Genomic DNA, 18,435 nt, shown 5'->3' with positions numbered 1-18,435 from the left:
GTCTCCTGCCTAATACTGACAACAAAAGGCTATGGTTTGCGGTCAAACAACTTTCTACTAAATCGTTCATTCTCGGGCCGTCTCAATCCCTATCATCAGAGTGCAGCAAGACAGCTTTACCTCCTAAAGCCTACCAGGTTCCTCTTCGTGCACAATCAAACAGCAGCACGAATCCTGTCTGTGGCCACAAACCCTTACAAACAAGACTGATTTGTGTTGTTTGAAAGAAGGGCAGTTTAATTGTTGTAAAAATGTTCTTGCTTTATTAGAGTTATATTAATATGACATTTTGATTGTGGATAATTATTCTAAATCAACAATTTAGTTTCAAGGCTAACTTCACTTATCATAGAAGCGCATAACGGCAAGTTTAATAAAATCGCTGACCTTTACGAAATCAATGTAATTCTTCTGTAAATTTTACTAGAGATTTGTAGTTGTAAAGTTGTTCTTTAAAAGAACAGCCACACTAAAGCTGTCTTAGTCATAACCTTAAAACAAAAGGACGGATGTCTCGTATCTGGTTGCTATTTAAATCACGTAGTTGCTAAACAGCGAGAGGTTTCCAATCAGCCACATTTGCACCAAGCAAAACCATACTCGAGCTAATCTCTCAACATCACAGTCATGTCTTGTCATACTTTTGTGGCCTCACTTACCATTTTGACACCGTCTTCCGGCTTGTTCACCTTTTTCTTTCTGTAGCTTTTACAACCCACACATTAGCCCTCTTCTATGAGCGTTGCGTACAATTACCACAATTTCTCATTTTAAAACTCTTAGTTTTCAAATTCGAGTAATATCAGTTCGAGTGACTACAGTGTGGAAGGGACATGAACGGAATGTTACTAATTATGGTGAAACTGAAATACCCATGAATATGTCTTTCCCCACATGTCTGTCTTTCTGTGGCAGAATGTTTCAGGTAAGAAAGCATACAACTCCATCGACTGTGTGTTATACCTCAAGAGTTTCTCATTTCAAAACCACATTTCACACAAGGACTGTTTTTTGGCTTACAGTTGGCCTTTGTTTCAGCATGAACTTAATTTCAGTTTGATGGCTTTGGAGCATTGTATTATACTGCTATGATACATGGCTAATCCCTCAAGTGACTTTTGAAGTGAATTTTCATGATTTACTCACCCTCATGTCGTTCTAAAACTTATCTCTCAAATCTATTTTGTGTTTTACAAATTTTATTGTTTATTTTTTTAATCCATTAAGTGATAGTCGTTGGTCCTGGTAAGTTCATACGCGTTTAAAACAACATAAAGGTGAGAAAATTATGACCGTACTGACAATTATGCGTTTGTGTAGAAAGCTCATTTTACATGCGTACGTTTATTAAGCATTTCGATGCTTATGATCCCACTGTGTGTGTTTGTTTAAATGGACGGTGCTGTTTAGAGATTGTGCATCAGCGTGTGTTTTGCAACTGTTACTTTCCTATCATTATCTTTTGTGAAGAAAAAGTTTCCTGGTATTACATTTGCATGTTGTCAAACAAACGTCTGAGGTGTTAAAGTTTCAGTTGTGCTGACGCTCGCTTTGTCTGCTCGTAGATCCGATGCTTAAGAGGGCAGCAGGGCTTACCCGGCCAAGCCAGTTTTGACGGGATTCATATAGTCAATCACTATGGAGGGGACAACGAATCCTACCAGTCCTCTGATGAAGACGGAGTGAAGCTGTCGCCCCAGCTGACCAGTCATCAGGTTAGAGGCCGGATCACACTACATCCAAACCTGGAGGACTCAGAAAGTGAGGGTGATGAGGAGGGAGATGCCCTACGACTTAGCGTGCCCTCAAATGGCAGCCATAAGACGACTACAGTGTGATCATCTGGATTGGTGACACAAACTGCCATCGAAGGTTTGGGAAGGAGAGCGGTGAGCTTTGCCTTTTAAATCTGCCTACAGCATTGAGCACGGGACTCGAACTGGAGAACTTGAAAAGCCCCTCGTTCATCTTCACAAACGGACTTACGGAGTCATATCTTTCTCAAGGTCACGGTTTACATCTGCATTTGTTTTGTTTTTGCCAAAATGCGTCAGATGTTTGTCCTGGCACCAGTTTTTAATTTTGGCCTCACAAAAGACGACCGATAGGCCTGTTTAGGCTCTTTGAGACCCTTGTAGTAAAAATCAACATTTTGTGGCAGGAGATTCCCAAACCTTAAAAAAGGGGGTGTTTCTAATACCCCACGATTTTTTCACATTATGAGAAGCAATTTTGTATAGCGTAGTGTTTTATGCATTAAGAATTTGCATTGTCATAGCTTTTATTTTTTAAATCATCCTTTTTTTAACAAACCACAACAAAGCAGTGAATGCATACCTTTTGAGGGAAACGTATTACGGAACACTATTATCTTTAAATGCACATTAAACTGTTCCATATTAATACAGTGGTGTCATATCGTAAGTTAGCAAGCCTCGTTTTTCTGGCATGAATTATACGATCGGGGGTCTTGAACGCAATAAATGTGGGTCAAGGAACCAGCATCTGTGTAAATATGTACATGTTTCGATTTTTTTTTTTTTTGTTCCATCTCCATTATTACTTGAAAATATGTATTCAATGGATGTCATGTCTATATTGTAATGTATTGTACAGTTAAGTTGAAAGGGATGTATTACTGAATTGGGAGGTCTTTGGAGGCAAAAGCTTTTCCTGGCACACTGCTGTCCAGTAACTCTTATGTACTGTAGCTTTGATGTAGTCGGTTCTCCATTTCACAGAATGGAGTTTTTGTTTTGTGCCTGGAAACATTCAATGGAATCCTTGCTGATTTACTATATTTCTACAGTGTGTGGTATGCTGAGCATGTTATGAATCATGAATACCTGCAAACTGATGGAGTCGAAGGCAGGGAGTGCTGGTTTGGTGGAACAACGTTCTCATTTTTTTTCTGGCCTTACTTAAGCCAAGCACTCACAGGCAACGAGAAGACAAGTACACAGACTACCCCTCCTTTTCTTTTCTTTTTCTATTCATATTTGTACCAACTAGCTTCTGAGTCGGTTTGCTTTTTTGCACAGATGACGCGCATATCACTTCAACAATGGAAACTACTAATGTTCCCAGTTTTTTGTCAATTGAGCTTAACTCTACATTGTCGTTTTCCTCCAATGAGTTCGTGTGTCTCAGTGGTTCATTTGAAGACTTTGGAAATCCATTTCGAAGCAAAGGAATGAAGTTATTTCACATCAGCCTGCTGTTTCTGAGGTTGTGCTTGGCTGGAGATAAATAACACCCGAGAACAAGCCTTAAAACCCATTGTGATAGATGTTGGTGCACTATTTGCCCATAAGTAGGCTAGTTCACCTACGAAAACGAGACTTTGCAAAACAACCGTGCGAAGCACTGAACACTAAAGTGATTTAACGTAATTGCGCAAAAAAACATTATTTAATCTAAATTAAAACCTTACGAGAAATGAAATTCCTGTGGAATGTACCTGTGGGCATCGGAGGCTTTACAGACTTGACAGAGCGAGATAAGTGTCTTGAAGATGATGGATATGATGATTCAGAACACAATAAAAATATCATTTGATAGTGGCTGGCCTACGAATGTGCTTTGTTCGCATTTTTCCACGCAGCATCAGAATTTAAAGAAAATAAGTCATTGTTTAATAAACAAGCTGCTTGATGAGTCCAAAATGTAGTCATGTCTTTTTTTATATATATATAGATAGAGAGAGAGAGAGAGAGAGAGAGAGATATAGAGATCTATAGATAGATAGATATGTATAGAAATATATAGAGATATATATAGATATATATATATATATATATTTTTAGAGAAACTATATATATATATATATATATATATATATATATATATATATATATATATATATATATATATATATATATACATGTATAATACACACAACACAATTTAGCTCATTTGTTTCTAGAAATCAAGAAAAAAAATGCATTGGACGTGCATTCTTTCCTGTGTTGTGCGAGATGTATTTAAATTTTATGTAACTGCCAAATAAAACGCTTTCACGTTTCATGCATTGCGCTTAGATCAACAGCTGCTGAAGGTACAGCCTTCCTTATACCGGATTGCTTTTGAGATGTGTCGCAAATAACGTTCAGGAAGCTTTTTGTCTCTTACGCGTAAAACCCATGAGATGAGATGGGCTGCGCGCTCTTCTCCTCGAACTAAACCCCGAGCGTCCTGCCTTCATCTCACAGCGAGCCCTGCGATCAGGTAAGATCTGCGGATCCCGTCGGTGAACGAGGATTTAAAGCGATTGTTAGGTACAAAAAGTAGCCGAATATTTCAATCAGGGTTTCGCTGAGAGCAAAAATCACAGTCCGCGCGTTTCCCGTTATGCTCGAAGTTTCATACTGTACCTGCGGATTTAACATTAATAAAACTCCTTGACACGTCTCGGCGTTGTTTTATCAGAGCAAACGTAAATGATTTGATTCGCAGCGTTTGGTATTTCGCTGATGACATTCGTTTCTCAGTTAGGACGAAGCTAACGAATATCTGAGAAAAGCCCCGGGACGTTTTTGGTTGTTCGGAGAAACATCTTTATATTATCTTCATAATCTTTGCAACGACTAATTATGCGCCGTATTTTAGTGTAATATAGTGTAATACAATGCTCATTATATTTAAAAAAATGGCATTCAGAAAAAAAAACAGGCAACGAGATTAATCAGGATTATTATTATTATTATTATCATCCTTTTAGCTATTTTCTAACTTCTCGTTTATTTTATTCTGTGAGTTGCTTTACAGCTCACCGTTCTGTGAAAATCAAAAGTGTTTGGTGCTGAGACTGAGCGGTTTCCTCCCTTATTGTACAGCCTCCTGTTAGTCAGCTAGCTTTGCGTTTCTGCCACTTTCGTTATTCGGGATACATAGGCTGTAAATATGTGATTTTAGCGAAAGCAAACTGCCTCTCGTGTTTGAATACGGCGTTATCGGCGTCCTGTCTCCCGGATGCCCTGCGGTGGCATGTCTAATCGACCGAGGGCACATTGCGCTTTGATTTCCTGGGCTCCGCACACTCTTCTGCAGATCCTGGACCGTGTGATTGTAGGTAGGCTATCAGTGTAGTCTACCGATGGGCGAGACAGATTTCATAAATCCACGCAGGCCGGTCAAAAAGCGATCTGCTTGAAGCAGAAACTTAAAAACGGTTTGACCGCATCGTTTTTTGCAGCTTTTTTTTTTTTTTTTTTTGCCTCTCAGCTTTACTGCGCTCCGTGTAAGTGAAGCGAAGCGATGCATTTAGGACACGTCTGTCACGAGTCAGAGGCAGGTGAGACGCAGACTGACGGACCGGCTGCGGGCTCCCACTGCTTGTCTGCCGCGCGAGCTGAATGCGTGTCCCTGTCGGGTCCGCGACAGATCCCCGGCGTCCGCCCCGAACAAGGCGGCTCTGTTCAGCGAGCAGACACGAAACCCGAGAGCGCCGTGACCCCGCTGGCGTGTGGACGGCTTGATTCCGAGGCTGCAAAAAACAAGCTTCACCTTATCGCTTTGATGAAGCCCGCTTAATGAACTAAAAAAAGAGACCGAAACACAAGCGGCGTGTTAAGATGTTCAACTTCGAGGAGCATGTAGAGATAATGCAAATTTCACTACAAAAAAAAAATGGTCGATTTTCCATTTTAAAAGTGTTAATAATTCTTTGAATCAAATGTTTAGTTAAAATGATCAGATGTTTAAAGACGAACACTGGGTTGGCTGTAACTGTTTTGTTAACTCGGCCGCTCTTCTCAAGGGCATGGAAATTCGTGTTTATTAGAAATTAATTTTAATGTTGATATTTATACAAACGTCCGTTTATTTTTCAATAAATATGTTTTTGTTTTGTTTTTACAAATCGTAATAGGACTGAAAAACAGGCGTTAAAAGTCGTTATAAAGGACCAATTGTTGTTTTGACGTTTAGATTGTCATGACTCTTTTTATGGAATTGTACATGAGGGGGCGTGGCGAAAATTAAAAAAAAAAAGTTGACACATAGACCAGGCCTAACCTGAAACTAACATAATAAAATATATATATATATATATATATATATATATATATATATATATATATATATATATATATATATATATATATATATATGAAGAGAGAGAGAGAGAGAGAGATTTAAATTTAAATAGAACTGGGTTTTTTTTTATCAAAGTGTGCAATTGCTAAAGTAGCAAACGAAAATAATTGTAAAAATATAGTAGCCTTCATTTAGGATTAATCTCGATTTTTGTTGATGTTCGTATATAGCTACTGCACATAATAAATAGGCCTAAACTGTGTTACTATTTACACGTATTAGGCCAATCCATCGATTCCATTGTGTTAACAAAACAGAAAATGAGCAAAAACTGAAATTTGTGCTACAATTTTTGTCAGTTTTGTTTTTTTTTAATGTAAACTGTTTTTATTTACTTATTATTATTGTTGTATCATGAACAGCCTACCTGCTCAAATCAGTCTAAAGAGGGAGCAGGCACAGGCTGCGTTTCCTCTCCCCCTGCAGCTAGGGATTGAGTAACACATTGATAAAACAGTGTATCACTTATCCTGATAGCCGCGGTTCCCCCCGGACCTGTCTGTCCTCCCGCAGAGGGGCGGACCAATCACAGGCCTAAGGCTCGCTAGTTGTTCCTTTAAAGCACCTGTCTTCATAACACCTGGCAGACGAGAGAGCTGCTTCACGCATGCTCCCACCCCGCCGTATCCTCTATACAGACGCGCCGCTCAACCAATGGTCTTCAAATCTTTTCAGAGATAAAAAAGCCGCCGCATCCGTGGATCTGACAGATTGCTTGATCTTCACTAATGACTCAGGACACAACAGGAAGGAACCAGAGGAGACACAATGCCTAGGTCTTTCTTGGTGAAGAGCAAAAAAGCGCACAGCTACCACCAGCCCCGATCTTTGGAGGATGACTACAGCAGGCTTGATACTATTTTAGCTCACATATGTGCAGGTATGTCAAAAATTCATTCGGTTTAGTGTAAACAATGCGAAAAACAATTACGTCAAGCAACATCTATTCAAAACCATAACCGTAAGGATTATTTTTCACATTCCTAACAGGTAAAAGATTTGAGCTTGACTAAGAAAGAAAGTAAAATAGCTGGCTGATTTTTTTTTACGTTTGCGTGGGAGAGCCTCCAGAGTCTAGATTTTGCGTAGTAGCCTACATTAAATGTTTGCGAACAGCTGTGAGATAAATATTTTAAACGACAAAAATAAATGTCATAACAGAAAGCAAAACTTCAGAGGAGTCGGATGCCCTGCCGGGAGACACTGCTGGCGCTTGTTCGCCGGACTCTCAGCTGGTGGATCAAGCTGATCTTTCTTCCAAGTCTCCTCTCAGCTGCGGGGGAAGCGTGTGCGACCGCTCCTCGGATTACGAAGACTTCTGGCGACCTCCATCACCATCAGCATCACCTGGTACGGACACATTTATTAACGCGTTTAAGATGGCCTGTCTCTTTAAATGTGGACGCGCGGGGTGCCTGCCAGCCCGCGCGACCGACGCTTTCCTTTGCACGCGAATATTCTTGTCAACCCGTTTTCAAAAGTTTTGTTTTTACCAAAACATATTACGCGTCGGTGAAAATTTGCATGAGGTTAGACACCACAACAGCCCGGCTGCATGGGCACGCTTCCTTCATTTCGGATCAAATGCTGTCTAAATTATGTAGGCTAATTGTAAATCCTTTTAAAACGTTTTTATTTGCCAATTAAGTGAACATCAACAGATTTAGATATAAAAATGTACTTAACGTAGCCTATTGTTAAAATAATGTGATCCTAAGCTGCACTGTAAAATCCCGAACAGGTTTATTTGCTACGCGGAATTAATTACACGCTCGATTTTATTTTATTTTAGAGTCAGAAAAGTCCTTTTCGCCCTCCGCTGAGGAAACGCAGCCATTCGCCGTCCCCTTCAGGCCTTACGCGTGGAGCAGGTACTCTGGATGTGAAATCAGGCAGCTGGTACAGCATACTCTCAACCATCACCACTCTCTGGACCTCGAGCGACCCGCTCCTCCGGCCTACTACAATGACCGCGTGGTCGAGTCCTCGCTCTTCACCGAAAGGGGGTCCGGCGCGAGCATCTACAACAGTTACAGTCCCACCGCCACCCTGTTCGAGCGCGCCACCGCCTCTGCGCTTTACGATGACAGCAACATCCTGGGAAAAGGACCCGAGATGAAAGCCGGCTCCGACGCGATGTGTAGCCGCCTCCTGTTGAACGGCGCGTACAAATGCATCAAATGCAGCAAGGTAACGTACCCGGCGCAGTCGGCCCGCTGTATGAACCAGACGCTAGACCTCGTTAAAGACCGCCCTTTCCGTTCCACAGGTGTTTTCTACTCCGCACGGCCTGGAAGTGCACGTCCGGAGGTCGCACAGCGGAACGAGGCCCTTCGCTTGCGACATCTGCGGGAAAACGTTTGGACACGCGGTCAGTCTGGAACAACACAGAGCCGTGCACTCACAAGTACGTACTTTATTGGGGGCGCGTGCGTTATGATGAAAATCACAGCAAACACATCTAAGTTAAATAACAACACGCCTTTCGTCCCACAGGAGAGAAGCTTCGATTGTAAAATCTGCGGGAAAAGTTTTAAAAGGTCGTCCACTCTGTCCACGCACCTCCTCATACACTCCGACACGCGGCCCTATCCGTGCCAGTACTGCGGGAAGAGGTTTCACCAGAAGTCAGACATGAAGAAACACACGTTCATCCACACAGGTGAGCTAAATACGCGGAAACGGCTTTATCTATAAAAAAAAAAAAACGCGATTTTGGGCAGAAACGCTGACGTGCGGGTTTTCTCTCCCAGGGGAGAAGCCACACAAATGCCAGGTGTGTGGGAAAGCTTTCAGTCAGAGCTCCAATCTGATAACGCACAGCCGAAAACACACCGGATTCAAGCCGTTTGGATGTGACCTCTGCGGCAAAGGGTTCCAGCGCAAGGTCGATTTGAGAAGACACAAGGAAACACAGCACGGGCTGAAGTGAGGGGACGCTTCGGGACTTTACCAAACACTATCGGGACTTTTTTATTTTATTTTTTTTTTAATTTAACGAGCCGCAGATGCTCATTCATGAAACATTAAATCAGTGTTTTAGAGTAGGCGACTAATAGCGTTTACATTAGCCGTAGAGCTGTTTATGCTCGGTGAGGTTTGCCTACGAGTCAGCGGCAGGCCAGCAGGTCTGGCAGCTTTCGAGGCGATGCTGTGCGGGGCATCACAGGGTATCTCCATCCAGATCAATAGCCCGCTGCAGAGACATGCCGGGCACCGTGTCTGAACCCAAAATATTATCACCAAAATAATCAGGGACGAAATATAACCGCCGCGAGAAAGGACACTGTATCACCCAAAATATCAGCTGAAGGAGAGAAAAATCACCGCATCTCAAAAGAATGCCACTTTGTTTTTCGAGGCTGCGGAGGGAATGCTGGCAAAACAAGCACTACAATAGACTGCGAGATTTCATCAATAAAAGGATTGTTTGTGTACTATAGCCTAAACTTATATGATCTGGCAACCTGTCGAAGTCTTTCCGTTCATCTTTTTTTTTTTTTCCTTTTCGTTTTCTTTAGCTTAGCCCGAATAAACAAATACAACTCAATTGTCTATACCTTTTCGAATAAATTTAATCGCTAAATTAAATTAAATTAAATCTGTTTTATATCATTTACACTATTTATTGGAATAAAGAATTTTAAGGAGAGACGTTTCGTGTGCATTGTTTTCTTTATTTGTTTAATTATGAAAGTTTGTGTAGCCTGTCGATTCATACGGATTTATAAAACCTCTGTACAGCGCTACAAATAACTCGCCTTTAGCTCATGACTGTGAATGAAAGCGTTTCATTATTTTAAGAATCTTATTATTTTAAAATAAAAATGGTTTATTCGAAACTGCGGGAAATTCCAAATCGGTGAGTTATTTTCAAGACAATAAATATGGGAACGTAAAAGGTTATTTTTTATTATAAAGGAAAGAGAAAATGTGGAAAAATAAAGGCGGTCGATCAACTATATCTTATATCTTTAAATACAAGTACATCTCAGCCTACTAATTCACTGAAGCCTGAGAGACAGTAGTCGTAAAAGAAATAAAGTGAAAACCGATAATATATATAATCAAATGTTCTTAATGAAAATACCAAAATCTTTTTTTTCTCGAATTAATACTTTTAATAGGCGTTTTTATCCACTTAGTTCCAGACACATGATTCTCGATTTTCCAACGATTTATTGCACAGACCGAGAAATGAATGTCACATTTATTAAATACCAGCCTATGATTTATACGCTTTATTTTACACTTCAATGCATAATTAACACAATGATGCATTCCAGATCAATTAGTCTTCAAAAACAGGACCAATCTGGCCAAAACCTTGATTTTTAAAATCGAATTTTAAATAATGCCTGTTTTTTAAAAATCAGATGCAGGTATCGTCCAATCGAACGTCTATTTGTTTTTCTACCTTATCTGACCACGAAAATAATTATCCCCTTTTATTTACACTCTAAACACTCTTGAATTTGTCCTGTTAACCAAACTGAGTGTAAATAAAGGGAGTTTATTCAGCAGAAACAGTTCCCTCCCGCGGAACAATAGGGCGGGTCGGAGGATTCTGCTTCCCTGCAGCCTGACATGGCCCCGGGATATAACGTCAACTTTTCTAAGGATCTGGCACAGAGAAGGTAAATAATGTACAGCCTAAAATCTGTTTGCAAAACCGCAACCGCCTATATACGCCGGATCCCGATTTTCGAAAAGTACCGCAAGATTTTTTTCCAAAATTAAATCCTTGTCGGACGCACACGGTTTTTTTTTTTGTTTGTTTGTGTTTTTTTTTTAGGAAGAACGCTAAGCACCTCTTATACGTTGACTGAAATCACAGACTTTTCGTGGCTCAAATCTTACTGCATTTATACCCGTGAAAATGCTTAATATTTTAAAACCCTGAAGATTTGACTGCGGGGAACATGAAAATGCATAATTATTCCATAAGAGCACGGCTGTGGGATCCAGAGGAAAACGGCAGAGGAATATTTGGGACTCATCCGCTCCTCTTTCATGACTGTCGGATTGACAGAATCATTGTAGTCATGTCCGTCATTTAAAATGCAGCGTTGGTTGGAGAACATTAGAGTAAGAATAGACTCAGTGTGCATGTGGTCCTGGGTGCTGCAGGGATTGCACTGCCTTAACTTTAGGTAAGTATCCACCACATTTGTTTCAATCCTCTGCAGTTCACTCAGAGGGAAAGTGCAAGCTTCAAGTGGACCATTAGGCCAGGCCAGATTTCAGTAGTGAGGGTTTTAAGACCGTTGCCCCACAGCCTCCAGGCATATCAAATATGAATAGAAGAAGTCCTGGAAAGAGCCCAATCAATTTCAGTGGGTGAGTAATCAGAGCACTTCAGTCTTTGGCTTACAAATACACACACACACACACACACACACACCCTACACTAACAAAGCAAAACATTAAAGTTGCAATAATCTGTCTGGTATATTTAAGACAAAAAAGTTTTAGAAAGTTATACATGGAAATATTTACATGGTGGTAAAATGGTGCTTAGGGTTATTATGACTGCTGCAAATAAAATATGAAGCATATCTCAAGCTTTACTCAGGTTTTAGATGAAAAAGCCAGTTTTTAATTGAATTAAATCAGCCTTCACAGCTATTCAAACCAACAGTCCTCCCAGATTTATTCGGTCATAATTCTGCCACTGTTTAATTACCGTCATGTCGTTTCCAGCTTGAATGACTTTCTTTTGTGGAATACAAAAGCAGATATTTTGATGAGCCTACTATTTGGAGCCTTTGCTATTTTAAAAGCAAAACAAACAAACAAAAATGAACCAACCCAAAAGTAATTACACAAAATATCATCTTTATGCTCCATAGAAGTCATCGGTCAAAGAGGTTCGGAATGACATGAGAATAAACGTGAGAAGTAAATAATACTATAATTTTGAGCAAATTCAATGATGTTGATAATAAACCTATACAAAACATTTTAAAAAACAAATAATCAGAAAAACGCCTATGTTCTTTAATGACAGACACACAATATAAACTAAAACCTAGGAATCCTCCAAATTGTGACTTAAATGCTGGATTTGAAATATATTTTTAATAACAGTCTGAAAACCAAAGACACTTTAATAGAAAAGATGGGTGGATTGGTTATGGTGTGTGTTGCATAAAAATAAACATTACATTATTAAGCATAATTAAGCAGAAATCGGTAAGTACTGTATGGCACGTTTGTTTTTTTAGCGACAGAAGAAATGCCAGGCGTCTGCACCCCTGTGATGGGAGAGCAGTGGAAGGCCTCAGCGAGGCAGGGCTCAGATACTGTGTTCTTTTGTTGTGGCGCTTTATTCATTATTTACTTGATCTGAAAAATAGACTGCAAGACAACTGCACAGCTGTCATCAGGCAGTAGGGTGAGGATACAAATTATTCATGATTTTAGAAAGAAAGGTAGATAGAATAAAAAGAAAGAGAGAGAAAAAAAAAACATAACAGGGTATTTGCTTGGCACAGATGACAGACCCTCACACTACCTGTGAGAAGAACGGTTTGCACAGCTTTTTATGAATTATACTAGATGAAAATAAATATTTTAAAGACTAGAATAACCATGTATATGTATATCACATTTTGTAGCACAATTAATAAAACTCTTTTGTGACTATTCTGCTATACAAATGGTTGCAGCTTATATAATATGGCAAAAATGGATATGCAAATTAGTGTGACGTGCTAAATAAAACAAATACATCTGTGAATTAAAAAGTAATCTGGATAGCAAAGTCTGATTTGCTTTAAACTCTGCATCAGGTTACAGTTTGTGAGGCCATCAGTGTAATGTGTCTGTCTGCTCCTATTCATCCTATTCCAGCTTGACATGACACCTCAGTACAGACCCAGGGGAACAGGGAGCATTTTTCCAGTCTGCTCTGGGATGTCCCGGCTGAACCTGAGTACCGTGCTTTTACTGCCCAAACGCCACACTTTTGTTTTGAAGTCCTTGTTGTTTTCAAGACTGTTTAACAAGGTAAGTCTCCTGAGTCCTGGCACGTTCTAAAGTCAGTCAGTTGGGATTGAAGTATGTGTGTGTAACAGGGAAAAAGCTGAGTGTGGGGGTCTTGGTAAAAATGGGCAAGACCAGTGGCGATTGCCACGATTGGGAGACATTAGACCTGGGTGAGCGGCCAAATGTGAGCTGACGTTTTCCTTCAGGTTTAAGGCCCTGAAAGCTTTTCCATTAGTTATCTCGCAGAGGGGCTCGCCAAGCCCTGCACAGCACGCAGCCGAGAGAGCCCCCACCAGCTGCTGAAAGGTGGGTGCAGTGGGTCGCTGCTCATTTAAAGACATGTTTATCTGCTTCATTTAGCATTACATATCACTACCAGTATTTGGATGCTAGCCGTGGCTCAAAAGGAGATGCAAAGGCAGAGCTCTACGCTTCATTTTCTTTTAAGGAGCGCTTCTAATTAATAATCTGATTAAAAAATGTGCCTTTCCATTACTAGCTGATATTTGATACTAGCTAGTTTTTTATACAATCTTTTATGTCAAATTCCAAAAAGGTATTTTTAAGCTGCAAAAACTTAATCAGTATTAACAAAATGAATCTGTACTACAAGTGGCACAGAAGAAAACAAAAGTGGCTTGTAGGTGTATTTTCGCACGTTTAACGAATATAAAAAATATGAAATAAGTTAAATAACTGCAAAGATATACTTAAAAACATGTCTAATAAGCTTCCAGTAGATTCAAACGCTGATTCATTTAGGAATGAAGCAAGTGACTTACTTTATAAATGTGTTATTGAATCACTGACTCACTAGATTCATTTAAAAACACAGATGCTGATGTTTTGTGCTGTGAATGGATTCTGATTAATGTTGTGTTTAAGGAATCAACAGATCTTTCTGTGATGTGTTACTCATCGCTGCAATAACATATGAAAATGTACGTATGAACATAAAAATTGACATATTAATGACATAAAAATTCAATTTGGTAAAATGTGTAACAAATCTGTGTGTAATAGATATTTAATTTCATTTATGGATTACAAAAACTATGGAAATATGATGAGATGTGATTGACACTAATGGAAAGTATACCCTAAAAAACATTTAACATTTCCCAGAAATCTAGGCCTTCCTCCCCTACCCCCATCAATAAGTCAAATTTCCACGACATTATATCTAATTCATCCTGCTAGGGAGCATTTTCTTTAGCCGGAGTACATCACTATAGCTCTGTTTCATCAACATTTAAAGAGTAATCTAATAGCATATGAATCCTGACAAAAGCACTAAAAGGATTCATGTTAGTAAAAGGTTGAACAAAAAAAAAACCTCTCAGGTCAGAAACAAATACAAAGTGACAGACAGGCCCAAGCACAGTTGCAGTAGAATTAAAAGCTCTAAAATCTTTTACGTAACAGTTCGTGCATTTCTTCAACTAGCCACAATAGAAAAATAAAATGAAGAGTTTTGCAAAGTAAAGTTTCAGTACAGGCTGTTTATAACACTAGAATATTATTAGTCGTTATCTTTTAATGTCAATAACCTTAAATCTCTCCTCTATAAACAACATGATTTTGGAAAGAGTACGGACGCAGCCTAAAAGGTTGCGAACTGATACAATCCTCTACTTAACCAGGCCTGACTAAAGCAATGAACCTCTCTGAAAAATTCATAAGATCCATTTCACAAAATACCAAGCCAAGCAAAAGGATGTATCAAACTAGAGAAGGAGAAAGGGATGCAGCAAGCTGATATGTAGAGACTAATAGAGGGAGAGAGAGAGAGAGACGGGAGACGGTGGTGAGAAAAATGACAAAAGATTTATTCTCAGTAATAATAAAAAATTAATGTTGAGGCATTCAAGTAAAGTTCCTTTTGATGTTCTGATTTAATGAATGATTTGAGGCTCAGATGTAGGTTTGCTGAAGCCTGTGCTAATGTCTGTTCGGGGTCTGTGTAGTCATGTGTCACTCTGCAGCACCATCAAACCACTGCACTGCTTCTCAACGGATCAAGCAGTCTGCAGTGAGCTGGTAAGTACTTCCAAAGTCCCCGAGGTCCAGCACGCACACGCGCTCGCCCCGGCCTCCTACACAGACGCATTCTGACACTAGACCCGCAAATACACCAACACGTTCGCTCGCTAACTCAGACACGCTGATATGTTCCTACACTGTTTAAAAGCACTAGAGATAAAAGGCTGTGCCATGTAGTGGTGTATGTGGGAACAGCTGTGATGTTTTTCTGCTGTTGTGTGAATGTGGTCGGTGTTGACTCTCTTATGGGCAGTGAAGTGTGAAAGGAACAAAAGAGAAAGCTTCATCAAAACATATATTTGTGTACCCGCCACTTGGTTTAAAAATGTATTGTCTTCCCTTTGTCAAACATGATCTTTGTTGGATAAATCGCACTCAGACTGATTGCATTAGATAATAATGACCCAAGGCCGGCAGAAAAAATATAATTATGCACAGTATAGACAAGGCTGTTACGAAAAAGTATAGAGTTTAATCAAAAAGTGGTAACGCATTCATGTTAAGTTCAACATAATTTTTTTCTGATACAAGCCACCTTTAGACAACTGTGGGCATATGCAGCGACACCTATCGCTGTGAAGTTCATTTTATCCCACATTAAATATTTCAAAAGAGAGAAACATATGCAAAATAAAGACTCATTTTGATTCTTTTCGATGTAAAAGACTAAGGCGATCTGAGCGACAGCCTTACAAAGACAAAGATCTGGGTTGCAGGGGTAGATGAGACTCGAGACTTGGCCCTGCTCGTTTTCCCGCTGGTGTATGTTAAATCATTAATGATCACAACCAGTACCTGATCTGCTCAAATCAACTCTGAGTTTTTCCAACCTGCTTTCCACACAGTCCAGCTAAAGGTGTTTGCACAACAACAGCATGAAGAGGCAGGTGTGGCTACTGACCTCCAAATCACATTTACTTGATTTATCACGCCAAAAATAGTAATTTTACAGCGCTAGAAAAGTCACACCAAAATATAGTTACAATTGTGAGATGTAAAGCTCATTTTATGAGAAATACAGTATAGCTGCAATCGTGAGGTATAAAATAATTGTGTTTGTGAGATATGAAGTAAATTTGATAAGGTTCAAACTGCAATTTAGAGTTTAAGCCACAAGAAAAGTAGAATTATGAGAATGTCACAGTCACTAGAAATAAAGTTTCATTTGTGATATGTAAAACCACAATTGCAAGATATGAACTTAGAATGGCAAGATACAATCAAACTGCAAACAGTTGTGAGATATAAAATAACAATAGAAAGAAATAATGTCACCATTCCAATAAATAAAACAGATAATTTACAGTCTGATTACAATTATATTATATATAACAATAGAAATTGTAACAAAAGGTAAGATATGAAGCAGCAAAAGTATTTAGTATAAATAGCCGCAATAGTGTTGTTCTGTTTTTTTTTGGTGGAAACAGTTCCATTTTTCATGGAAAATGATTTTGGACCAAAATATTTGATAAAAAAAAAAAAACTTAAAATCATATAGCTTGGAAATTTTAATAAACGAAAAATCTCAAGAATAGATCATAAAAATTGTCACCTATATTTACACTAGAGGAGTAAAAAATGCTGACTAAAAGTTATAATACACCAAACAAACAAACAAACAAATAAAAAGACTGAAAACCAATGTGTTTTTGGCAGAAGGAATACAGATTACAACACTTTTACATGTGGATAAAAGGAGTGAGGAAGGGGAGAGAGAAAAAAACGCCTAAAAGCTTCCATCACCTCAATAAAATCATGGGAACCAGTACACAGTGTGTCAGCATCTCTAAACACCAGAGAATGAGCAGACTGACAAAATTGCTTTGACAGCCTGTTCATATGTAACATCCTAGCCTCTTCTGCCATTGGGGGTTGCCTACAGAGATGAAGGCACAGGGTACCCAAGCACACAAGTGGACTCAGCCGTTGTATTGATCAAAGCCAGACGGGGTGTCTCTGCTTCAGAAAAGAGGCCAGCGTTATCCTTGTCAATTAAGGTTCCCACACTGTACTTATTGATTTGGAACAACTCAACACAGGTAACTTCCATCAAAATGCCGATTTACAAAAGGGCAAGCAGGCATCAGCAATAGAAGCACCTGTATGGTTGTATGGATCTGTTGTGTTCTCCTCCCCATGGTCCTAGTCACTTTGACAACACTCAGAAAACATTCTGTACAGATGTTGCTACTATCTGGAAGATTGAGTGCATAAACATATATGCCGAACATTTTCAGTTGCATTTGTTAGACATTTTTAAGTTAACTATGATACAGTACATCAAGGCCTAGCTGATTTTAGTAGTGTCTATGAATCGCAATATTTATTATTCCGTTTTTTAATCTTAGCAATAACTAAATCATGGGGAAGGGAAAATCTGAGCCTTGTCCATATAAAGTGCACTGTTCCAAATCAAACACAGAAGTCCATCTGTAGGCAAGGCGGTGAAAGCTAAGGCACAGACTCTAGGGAGCAACCCCTAAACAGCACAGTTTTTCTTGACAAGCTCGCTGGGGTTTAGGGAGGGATACTGGCAGACAGCGTCAGCTCTAGACATGGCCTCTAGGGGCCTTTAGGGCCACTCTCTTGCCAAGAAATAGGCAAGAGAAGGATGGAGTAAATAGTTCTGTCAGCATGCTATTTGAAAAAAAAAGTGCAAACAAGCATAGTATGCTTGTCTGTGATAAGGACATAAAAAGGAAATATACAGATTTAAGAATCTTTAATTTTAGTTTTCGCTGTGCAAAAGTTTATAATTAAAACAACAGATATGTTTGGACATTTTTTAAAATATGAATAAAATGAAAACTAGAAGACTTTCAAATCACATGAACCAATATTTTATTCACAAAAGAACATACATTTATACAATAAATTAGCTTATTTCAAATATGATGCCTGCTAACAGGTCTCAAAAAAGTTGGCACGGGGACAACAAAGGGCTGAAAAAGCAATAAATATTGAAAAGATTCAGCTGGGATAACATCTATCAACAAATTAAGTGAATTGACATCAGGTTTGTAACATGATTAGATATAAGGGATGTCTTAGAGAGGCTGGTTAAAGACTCTTCTGTGAAACAGTGTGTAAAAAGATTGTAGAACATTTCAACACCTATGTTCGTCAACATCAAATTGCAAAGTCTTTGCAAATCTCATCATCTACAGTATTTCACATAATCAAAAGATTCAGAGAAACTGGAGAAATCTTTGGGCATAAGAGACAAGGCAGAAGACATTTGCTGTATGCCTGTGGTCTTCGAAAACTGAGATTTTGAAATTCCCCATTCAATTGCTCAAAGCA

The 18,435-nt window shown here is 39.2% G+C and overlaps 2 protein-coding genes across 7 annotated transcripts in view; both read left to right on the top strand.

Moving 5' to 3' along the window:
- Positions 1 to 3,563, top strand: part of evi5b (ecotropic viral integration site 5b) — a 39,306-nt gene extending 35,743 nt beyond the window's left edge. For 5 of the 6 annotated variants that reach the window (XM_043242771.1, XM_043242768.1, XM_043242769.1 and 2 more), the window contains one exon: positions 1,566 to 3,563. In XM_043242771.1, the coding sequence (XP_043098706.1) occupies positions 1,566 to 1,838 (273 nt within the window). In that variant the 3' untranslated portion in view covers positions 1,839 to 3,563. Of the gene's footprint in view, positions 1 to 915; positions 926 to 1,565 lie in introns of all 6 variants that reach the window. The other variant, XM_043242772.1, reaches the window with a different exon arrangement.
- Positions 3,564 to 4,101: 538 nt separating this feature from the next.
- Positions 4,102 to 9,748, top strand: gfi1ab (growth factor independent 1A transcription repressor b). Its single transcript, XM_043242777.1, has 7 exons — positions 4,102 to 4,227; positions 6,772 to 6,976; positions 7,258 to 7,446; positions 7,889 to 8,286; positions 8,366 to 8,503; positions 8,593 to 8,758; positions 8,850 to 9,748. The coding sequence occupies exons 2-7, from the start codon at positions 6,865 to 6,867 to the stop codon at positions 9,026 to 9,028; spliced, it is 1,182 nt and encodes a 393-aa protein (XP_043098712.1). The 5' UTR covers positions 4,102 to 4,227; positions 6,772 to 6,864; the 3' UTR covers positions 9,029 to 9,748.
- The last annotated feature ends 8,687 nt before the right edge of the window (positions 9,749 to 18,435 follow it).

This window comes from Puntigrus tetrazona, chromosome 6, assembly GCF_018831695.1.
Source record: "Puntigrus tetrazona isolate hp1 chromosome 6, ASM1883169v1, whole genome shotgun sequence".
Lineage (NCBI taxonomy): Eukaryota > Metazoa > Chordata > Actinopteri > Cypriniformes > Cyprinidae > Puntigrus > Puntigrus tetrazona.
This window is presented reverse-complemented; position numbering and strand designations above follow the sequence as displayed.